Source organism: Danio aesculapii, chromosome 24, assembly GCF_903798145.1.
Source record: "Danio aesculapii chromosome 24, fDanAes4.1, whole genome shotgun sequence".
NCBI lineage: Eukaryota > Metazoa > Chordata > Actinopteri > Cypriniformes > Danionidae > Danio > Danio aesculapii.
In genome coordinates this window covers 30,256,522-30,266,993 of record NC_079458.1, presented here as the reverse complement: position 1 = coordinate 30,266,993, position 10,472 = coordinate 30,256,522, and the positions used below count along the sequence as shown (strand labels likewise).

General features: G+C 36.4%; 1 protein-coding gene across 1 annotated transcript in view; it reads right to left on the bottom strand.

Moving 5' to 3' along the window:
• Positions 1 to 959: 959 nt before the first annotated feature.
• The window catches only part of trpa1b (transient receptor potential cation channel, subfamily A, member 1b), an 80,429-nt gene continuing 70,916 nt past the window's right edge, over positions 960 to 10,472 (bottom strand). The window contains exons 21-28 of the mRNA XM_056451119.1: positions 10,274 to 10,363; positions 9,454 to 9,623; positions 7,737 to 7,866; positions 7,449 to 7,631; positions 7,299 to 7,367; positions 5,670 to 5,765; positions 4,595 to 4,713; positions 960 to 1,568 (exon numbers count right to left, since the gene is read on the bottom strand). Coding sequence (XP_056307094.1) covers positions 1,373 to 1,568; positions 4,595 to 4,713; positions 5,670 to 5,765; positions 7,299 to 7,367; positions 7,449 to 7,631; positions 7,737 to 7,866; positions 9,454 to 9,623; positions 10,274 to 10,363 — 1,053 coding nt within the window. The 3' untranslated portion in view covers positions 960 to 1,372. The remainder of the gene's footprint in view (positions 1,569 to 4,594; positions 4,714 to 5,669; positions 5,766 to 7,298; positions 7,368 to 7,448; positions 7,632 to 7,736; positions 7,867 to 9,453; positions 9,624 to 10,273; positions 10,364 to 10,472) is intronic.

Sequence of the window (10,472 nt, the reverse complement as noted above, 5' to 3'; positions counted from 1 at the left end):
ACACGGGCATTGCCAAAAAAGAGAGTGTGTGTTTGTGTTCATGGAAATCTATTATCCTCCCTACCTGTAAAATTTTATCTAATACGTGTCCTGAAACACACTCCCTCTCCTGCATTCACTTCTCATTCTGCCGAAGGGAGCGATTCGTTTGTGAATGAATCTGTCTTCTGAACGACTCATTCACTTAGCCGACAATAATACAGATTTCTGGCACCTCAACGTCTTGTCATATGTCATTTACATTATTTGCTGGTTTTATTCAACCAAACTAGCATACGCCTAGAATTTAGTGCAAGTTAGTCCTACTTCCCTTATGGTGAATGCAGTAAATGACTGCATTATCATCAATACTCATTTAGCACAAAAGTTTGTAACATACAAAAATGTAAAAAATGACTTACCTATAAAAAGTTCTGCTTTTATGCTTTGTTTTCTTTGTTTGCTCATTACTACACCTGTATACAGTGCATAAGTCCAGCATCTTCACATTGGTTTTTGTCTTGACTAGTGCAGTTGAGTGACAGTTGTACTTGGAGCACTGAACAAATGTGGCGGCACTATTGACGCATGCTCAAAGTCCGTATGCGATACCTAGTGTGTATATCTATGAAGTTATTAAAGGAGCTAACTGTAGTATTGGTGACCTAGTAAGTAACCAACAGTAAACAAGACAAGAGAGAGAGAGAAAAAGAGAGAGAGAATACCATAATAATTTACTAAATATTAAGTAAAGATGTAATTCGGAAAACGAACATACACAATTACAACAATAACAAGTTCATCTACAGGATTACATTACTTGTTTTAGGTAATGTATTATGAGTACTTTTGGATTACTTTTTACCCAATTTATTTTATCCAATCAATAATCATATTAAGTCATCAGAATGGAAATCTAATACATTATTTAAAAATAAGCACAATTAAAAAAAGAGTTGAATAAGGATAATTTTGCCAAAGGACTATCTGCCAAAAAAAGTTTAATCCCGACATTAAATGAATACCAATTATTTTTTTAGACATAAATTAGAAAATAGGGCTGATTGAGGAGTTATGAGTATTTTACCACCATTGTGTGAATAATATGTAATCAATTGAATAAAAAAGAGGAACTAATCAATTTGGTCATTTTAGTATAATTACAAGTACTTAATGTTTTATTACATAATCCATACTCTGGTATTACCCATCACTGTTCATAATATGTTAATAGCTATACCTTCTAAACTACATTATGATACTATTATTATACATTTACAGTTCATAAGATGGGAGGAAAAACTACACTAAACTATAAACTATAACTAACATATCAAATCACAATTTAATGCCCTCAACTGAGGACTGAGTATGGCTTGTGTACATTGTGATGTCACTTCTTGGCCTTGATTGCTTGTAGTAATGGGACCCACTTCGACTTCTGTGAGGTGGATAAGGTGGGCTGTTTTAGAGCTCCAGGATTCTGTGGACCATCATATTCATCAGCTTCAGACGTGATTTCCATCTTCTGGATTATCAGCTTTAACAGGTTATGCTGTTTCTCCAGCATGCACGACATTTCTTTCAATCTGAAGAGAAAAACTTATCACTTATCACTCCATATTGTCTGATGCCACAACTATATCTTTACATATATATAGTAGATAAAACTATAATCACAATACAGTATATTCCAAATATTAATTAAAAATGTATTATCGGACAGATATCAAATTATTAATAGGATAAGCAAGGTTAATCAGGGCATTTACTAACCTTACATATTACATCTGAATTCTAATTACATATGAATTAATGTAGCAAAATAAAATTCTGACCACACATTGCAATCTAAATGTCTTGTTGATGGTGCATTGTATCAAACAAACACTAGAGGATGCTCTCGCACAAGTATAAAAGTTATTTTATTCTCATACTGTGAAAGTTTATATATTATATAGATATTTTTTTCTGTTTTTATTATATTTATAGCTAAAGATTATGTAATACTGTATTTTTATAATGTATAAAATTTAATTAAATATACACAAACCCTTGAAGTCAGAAATATTAGCCCTGTGTGAATGGGAGAGTTTGGTGTTTCCCAGTGCTGGGTTGCGGCTGGAAGGGCATTCACTGCGTAAAACATTTGCTGGATAAGTTAGCGATTAATTCCACTGTGGCAACCCCTGATAAATAAAGGGACTAAGCTGAAGGAAAATGAATGAATGAATGAATGAGGCAGGTTAGGGTAATTAGGCAAGACATTAGTTCTGTAAACATAAAATACTGCTTAATGTGGCTAATAAAATTTACCTTAAATTACACATTGCATACATTTACAATATAAGTAAAGGTACAAAAGCTGTCACTGTGGTGGTAGCTTTTTAAAAGCTTGTTCCTACACTCTAAACCCAACTTTTAACCCAACTTTGAGTCAAATATGGACATCCCAACTGTTTGGTTAAAAAGTGTCATATCTCAAATGGACATGCATTTGTCCATATTTGACTAAACTAAAACTAGACTTTTCTAAAGTGTAAAGGCTCTATATTGAGCGGCATGATGGTGCAGTGGGTAGCGCTGTCACCTCACAGCAAGAAGATCACTGGTTCAAGCCCTGGCTGGGTCAGTTAGCATATCTGTGAAGAGTTTGCATGTTCTCCCCATGTTCATGTGGGTTTCCTCCTGGTGCTACGGTTTCCCCCACAAGTCCAAAGACGTGATATAGGCAGGGCTTGACATTAACTTTTTTGATTACCAGCCACTGTGGCTAGCAGTTTTCAACATTACTAGCCACTCCCCATTTTCACTAGACACAATTTTATTGTCTGGAAAATATATTTTATGTGCATAAATATAACTTTGACATGCTAAAATTTTTTATTTATATTTGTGTTATCTCCGCATGCCTCCTCATTCATTTCACTTTTTGTGTGACGTGTATGAACTTGCTCAAAAATCATGGGTCATGATTTCATAGTATTCCAATTAGTTTTCATTTAATTTTCAGACCTCAAAATGAAGGATTTACCACATTTTTCTCTGTCCACACCAAACATAAACAATTAATTATTTCTTAGCCACTAATTTGTGATTATCCTCTCATTCAGTATTCACCTGCTTTGCTGCTCGTAGTTGTGAACGCAATTATTTTTGTCAGTCGTGTTGCTTCTCAATTCTAAGATCGCCTTTGCATGCATATTGGACCATCCTTATTGTCGAACCCTGCTTTTAAGAATTATTATCTGGGAAAATTATTTTAAACCAGCCAAAGTGGCTAGTGGGAGTGTCTGTCTTACCTACCACCGCTGAAATCTACCCGCATTTGGCGGGTTGGCGAGTGTTAATGTAAAGCCCTGGATATAGGTGAATTGGGTAAGCTAAATTGTCCGTAGTGTATGTGTGTATGTCCTAGTCCTCCAGGTTGGGGGTTGAACGTTGGGCTAATGACCCGCCTCGTAAAAATTAAATATTACGAAACACTAATATGGTGTTGCTAAATATCAACTTCGATATTTGTTTGTTAAGTCGTGACGTATGGATTACTGTTTTCCAGGTCCAAGCCGCTACTTATTTGAAGAAAATATTCGTTTTTGGCCACTTTTTAGTCATATCACACTTTAAAGTGAAATGTATATAAAATCATGGTGTACACAACTTGCTGCATGATAAATACCAAAATTTTAATAATATATAAACAATGAATTACTTTCTGGCTATCTGATATTAGGCATGGATATGTACATTGCGACTGTGATTTTCGAAAGTATTACACTGCTTTGTAAACGTTTAATATTACCATTTGATGATAGAGCGCTTGGACTCGTAAGCAGCTTCACGTGATGTCACACTTAACAACGGATAAATGGCCCTGGGAGTAAGTAAAAGCTCTATATTGGAACCCTAAAACGATAAATTGTTAAAAAAAATGTGTGTCTTTAAAGTCTTTAAAGCTAAAGTTTAACATATTTATATGTATATTTTTTTTTAGACTTTTTCTCTCTCATTGGTCATTTTGGAGTCATATTAATTCATCTAATTTCTAATAACTGTTCCATTTTTTTATTAATAATAAACAAAGATGTTTCTCCTATCACAGAACAATTCACACTAGCATTTGATCAGTTTTCGAATTACCTTTACGTTGGTTTGGTGGTCATGAGTAAAGCTAAAATACTGAGGCTAAAAAATCTTTCAAGAAATTGATTCTGCATTGATTATAAAATTTTCAAAATGCATCACTATTCTCTCTAAAATCAATTCTGAGCTTTGTTTGCGCTCTAGGCTAGTTATTAACCATACACTTAAATGCTCATGAGTAAGAGTGCGTTTGCCGAGTTGGTTTTTATGTCACACATTTTAATGTCACACACTTTCTTAAATATATTAATGATTACTTCAGGCTCAAGTGGTATTTGGAAAAAAAAACTGGACGCAAACAGGTACAGTTGAAGTACAGCTATTTGTAAAGCATGCAGTGCCGTTAATCTGCTGTTAAAGAATAAGGTCAAAATCGATTTGAGAGAAAGTAGCGATGCCTTTTGAAAACCTCAATCAATGCAGAATAAATTTCTCAAGCGATTATTTTTTGTGCCACAGTTCTAGTTGTCACCTGTTCTTCTGTTTGTGCAGCTCTCTCTCCAGAAGCCCTTCCTTCCGTGAGCACAGGTTCAGACGAGTACGAACTGTGTTCTGAATCTCACCATCCATCAAGGCCTCCAGAAGCACTTTCTGTAAGTCAAAAGCAATGTAAAACACTGATATTTACTCAATTGAATTTTATGTGAACTGAAGAGGAAGAATAGCTTTGCAGACTTTTATCAACAGTATGTATGGCCAGAGTATATTTTCTATTCATTTTTCAAAATACACTTTTTTAAATGTGCCATAGGATGAAAATGTGGATATACCTTGCGTAGCTTAATAATAATAATTCAGAACATTGGAATACCCATACATGATGGCTCAGTAGTTAGCACTGTCACCTCATGGCAAGAAGGTCGCTGGTTCGAGCCCCAGCTGGATCAGTTGGGAATTCTGTATGGAGTTTGCATGTTCTCCTAATGTCCGCATGGTTTTCCTCCGGGTGCTCCGTTTTCCCCCACAGGTCCAAAGACATGCGGAATAGGTGTATGTGTGTGAATGGGAAAGTGTATGGGTGTTTCTCAGTGCTGGGTTGCTTTCCATGAGACAAGCAGCCATGCACTGATCTGTTCACAGCTTGTTATAATGCAAAATGTGGCATATGCGGATTGTAAATTTATTCCACACCACCCCAAAGAAGCATAAGCACTTCTGGTTTATTGTGTATATTTATATTTGTAGTACACATTTCGAATGAGGCAACAAACACATGTAAACTGCTGAGTATGTAGTATGGATGTCATCTTCTGTGTTAAAAAATAGAAAACATTTTGGGTGAATTTTTTACCCAAATTTAATCTCATGACGAATTTTGAATGACACAATCAAAAAATACTACATATGACACTGGTGAAATTTACTTTCTACAATATTTATACGCACAATTCTTCCGTTTAAAGAAAATAAAGAAAAAAATAGTTTGCTTAATGACCTTGGAGCTTACAACAGCTTAAAGTTTTATCCGTTATTGCTGAAATTTAATTTCTCAATTAAAAAATTGATGGTGTTTTTGTTTCCAGAATGAGACATGTTTATAGACAAACCTTGCATTTATTGGGATACACAACGGTAGAAGGTTTGTCCACTCGCTTCAGGAACCAGTAAGGTAGTTTCTCCTCAAGGGCAGTGTGAAGATCTATCTGTAAAACAGAGCTTGATTGTTAATTGTGATGTACTAAATGTCATGATTTTATAAAATTTGACAAAAATCTGCAAACTCTGCTGAGTACAAGATAAGTCAGTGATGTTTTAATATAATTTTACACATTATTGGATGTAATTAGTAACAAAGTAACTAGTTAGTGTAATTAATGACCCGTTTTCACTGAGTAATAAGGTATGGTACGGTGTGCTTTTATGACCGTTTACATTGTCAAAAGGTTCCAAAAAGCGAACCGTACCATACCACTTTTTGAGTACCCTTTCGGAAGGGTACCTAGCACAACAAATGGGCACCAGAAGGTGGAGCAAGACACACATCTGAGCGCTATTGGTTTACAGAGATACGTCACTAGCTCAAGCACAAGCTAGGAGAATGAAAACAAAGGGAGCGCCATTTTTTAAATACACAGGCAAGTCATTACACCGTAATAATATATACATATTATAATGAGCCATGGCTGACCGGAGCTTAAACAAACCTTGTCGTCATCTTGATGAACAGCCATAAAGCCAAAAAGAGCAGAATCTACCCTGTGCCCCGTAGTTGTTTAGAAGGCCATCTAAAGCACGAGCGGTCTCGAGTTCTTGCGTGCACGAGCTGCATGTCTATAATTAAAATAACAAACTTCTTGAGCTGATGATAATAACATGCGTATGATTATTGATGTGCTTCTGACATCTGAACCTTTCAGAAATGCAAACACGCGCGAGTGAAACATGAAAAAACAAAAGAGCAAATGATTCTTTCAACAACCTAAAACTGCAAACTGCCATGTTTAACTATTATCATCACCTTTTGGGATATTATGAACTTGGAATTACTTTCTAAGAAGAGGTTACATGTGCTGGTGAAGATTAAAGATACAGATTAGAGGTTTGCACCGACTGTAGGCTATACGTTGCGTGTTGTTTTATAACCCAAATAAGGACTATATGTATGTTGTGTGTAGTTCTTCTGTAAATGGTATCATATCGGAGACTGTAAGGGGCTGTATGTGTTCATATATGTTGCATGCATTTATTTATTTTATATAATTTCAGATAAAATAATATTTAGGTTTTTTGCCCTATTATTGATCTGCAGTTATAATCAAATCATGTTCATAGAAAGGTTAGTAATGAACATTTATATACAAATATTCGTGCTGATAAAGCATCTGGTTTGTGAGAAGTACTTCTCATATGATATGTGAACGTCCCGTACAGCTTTACTTTGACATTTCCTCAAGCGAGAATGACATCGACTGAAACTGTCATACACCACGCCCAACAAAATGGTACCATAGTCGGATAAAGGTGACCGGTACCGACCCATACCGTACCGTACTGTACCACTCAGTGGAAATCGGCTATAAAGAACTTGCTGCAAATAAATGCTGTGTAATAAATAAAGTCATAGAGTTGTAAATAGTATTACACTGTGTGAATCATAACGTTAAGCATTTAAATAATTCTAAAAACAAGCAAAAAAAGCTAAATATTACTAAAAATACACAATCCTGACTGCTCACCTGCATAGCAATCCTCTTCAGCTCTGCGTTTCTCTGTACCTCTGCAATGTCTCCTACAGCCAAACCAATCTGCAACATTATTTAGACAAATAAGCTAATTTGTCCTAACAATCTGCAGCTATTAATAACAATAAGTGTTAATTGCTGTACCATTAGGTTCATGAGAAGAATGGGCATGAGAAGCACAAAAAACACAAAAACTAAATAAGTGATGGCAGGGAAAGCCATGTGGCCTTCTTCATAGGAGTGAAGAAATGTGCTCTGGTAGTTCAGCTCTCCCACTGTCATCACAAACGTTTGAGCTATTGCTAGGCTGATGGAACTGAACTCTGGCTGTTGAAAAGAAGCAAACAACAAACATTATTATCAAACCGCACTGATTTACCAAGATGTGTCTGTCATGCTGGGAGATGATATGATCTCTCTTTTTAGACTTACCCGGTGGAGCATCAGAGCGTAGAAGGCCAAGCCGAAAGCCAGCAAAAGGAAGACAAAAAGAACCATGATGCACACCAGAGTCCGTACGATTCCATTAAACATCACCACGTAAATCCCAATCCGCTCAAATCTGCCATGTGGAAACAACATATGTGAGTTCATTTCTTGACTATTTTGAAAAAAAAAAACAACAAAATTTTGTGAATTCAGACTTAAAGTTATTCAACCAGCAAGTTTGTTTTAGACTGCACATGACACAGGCTTCTCCCAAAAGATAATAAAGCAATGTACAGGAGGCAATATTGTGTAAAAAAAAAAAGTTATCCATTTATATTTACATTCAAGAGTTCACACTTAGCTGGTGATTGATTATAAGGCTTGTTTGGTATGCTGTCCAGGGAGAGAGCCCTGAGCTTATGAGATCCTCAAGCCCTGGGCTCCCTCCCGTCTGCAGGGCAAGCGGGGAGTTTGAGCTCAGGTAGATCTCATACTCCCCCAACTTATTTCTGGCCAATGACAGATATAGGGATGGCTAAGGAGAGATGTACACATGCTATGAGCTTGGCTATGGTATCAATTTGGTATGTTCAATTTACTTAGGTTGCGTGTTTTTTGGACTGTGGGAGGAAACCGGAGAACCTGGGAAAAACCCACGTGAGCACGGGGGAGAACGAGCAAACTCCGCACAGAAATATCAACTGGTTTATTTGAAGAGTTAGATACATTCTTGCTTCGAGGCAACAGTGCTAATTACTGGGCCGCCGTGTCACCCATCTGGAAAGGAGGGGTGGGGTGGGGGGGTTCTTCAAGACGAAGATATTGAGATAAAAAAACTGTGGTTATTTATAATGAGATAGGAATCATCTGATTGGTGAATCAATCGTGAGCTGATGCAGGACTAGCTGTGAAAAATCATAAGCACAAGGATCCCCACCAAGGTGCCACTCTGCTGGTGGCAACATCTCAAGGCAGACACTGCATACCACTGGGATCCATGGACACAGATCAAGGATGACACCACTTCTCCAGAGAAGGCACAAACACTGCTTGATCTTTGCAAATGTTCATCTAGACAAAGAAGATTTCTAGTTTTCTGCTTTATGGTCAGATGAAACAAAAATTGAATTGTTTGGGCACAATGATGTATCCTTTATTTGGAGTGAAAAAGCAGAAGACTTCAACCCCAAGAACATCATGTATTGAGAGAGGGGGGGGGGGTTCAGCTGGTGGACAAGGGAACCTAATCTTAGTAAATGGCACCATTAAAAAGAGCAATACGTCAAAATTCTCAACAAGAACATCAGGCAGTCTACGGAGAAACCTGGCCTTGATTACGCAAAAGTGGTGAAGAATGATTTGCAGACAAAAACATTAACATTTTGCAGTGGCCCAGCCAGAGTCCTGACTTAAAACCTATTACAAAATATGTGGAGCTAAAGATCAGCGTGATGACAAGGAGACACTCAAACCTGAAAGAGTTGGAGCTCATCTCTAATATAAATGGGTAAAAATACCATTGCAGATATTTTTTTTCAACAATACATTTCACTCAGATTTACATTATAATAAATGGAAGAAAAGATCTGGTCATCTACTTTTATGACATCTAGTTCTATGACTTCAACCCCCAGATTTGCTTTCTACAAATAAACATGAAATAATCAACCATTACTGTATTGATATATGTTGTGCCTTTTGAATTATATTGTGTGCCCACCTCTGGAAGTAAAGCAGAAAGCCGATCCATGACGTCAGAATAGCATAAGCTCCAGCTTCCCATTGCCATGTGGCCTCCACACTGCAGCACATGGGTACGACAAAAACCAAAGCGCTAATAGCTGCACTCCAGTCAGCAGGGTTTGAGAAATCTGTGAAGTAATTTACTCGCTGCAAAGTGAAAGACGTGAGGGGTTAAAAGCTGTAAAATCACCTTTACTACAATTTGGAAAAATTGTTGAAATTAAATTTTTCTTATTGAGTTTTCAAGATGAATTTTCACCAGTGTTAAGTGATCCTTTCAAAAATCATTTTAATATGATAATCTGCTGATCAATAAAGATTTTAATTTTATGTTATTATTATTAATATTAACATCATCATCATCAGTATAGAAAACCGTTCAGCTGCACATTATTGTGGAAACTGATTATCAAATCAAACATGAAAATATGTCATTGATCAAACAAATGCAGCCTTGGTGAAAAGAAGAGACTTCTTCAAAACAATTTTTACATTTATATATCTCAAAGTTTTGACCAGTAGTGTATTTTCCAAACATAGCAAAAATTTGCATACTATCACCAGAGGCAAGAAAACACAGCATGCAAAATCTGAGCGTGTGTTTCTCTAAGTAAATCACTTGGCTGTATGGTTTAGAGGGAATCCCCACAGCAAAAGCATGAGCATTTAATGTGCATCATGACATTTATGATTAGTGACTGTTTGATAGCCCTCTGCTGATTCTGGTTGGAGAAGGAACCAGAGAGGAATTAATAGTGAATGCATTATAGAAAGTGATGACATGACTATTACAGTACCTGCTGAACCAACTGTACCACCTCTTTGCAAATCGAATACACATTCATGACAATCACCATGATTATACACACGGAGATTAAATATTGTTGCTGGATGGAGGAAAAAGCAAGAGAGATAAAGAGAGAGAAAAAAAAAATATCATAAAAATTTGTCACATTTTCACGTTTCTTATTTCATTCATTACCAAACTAGCTTATT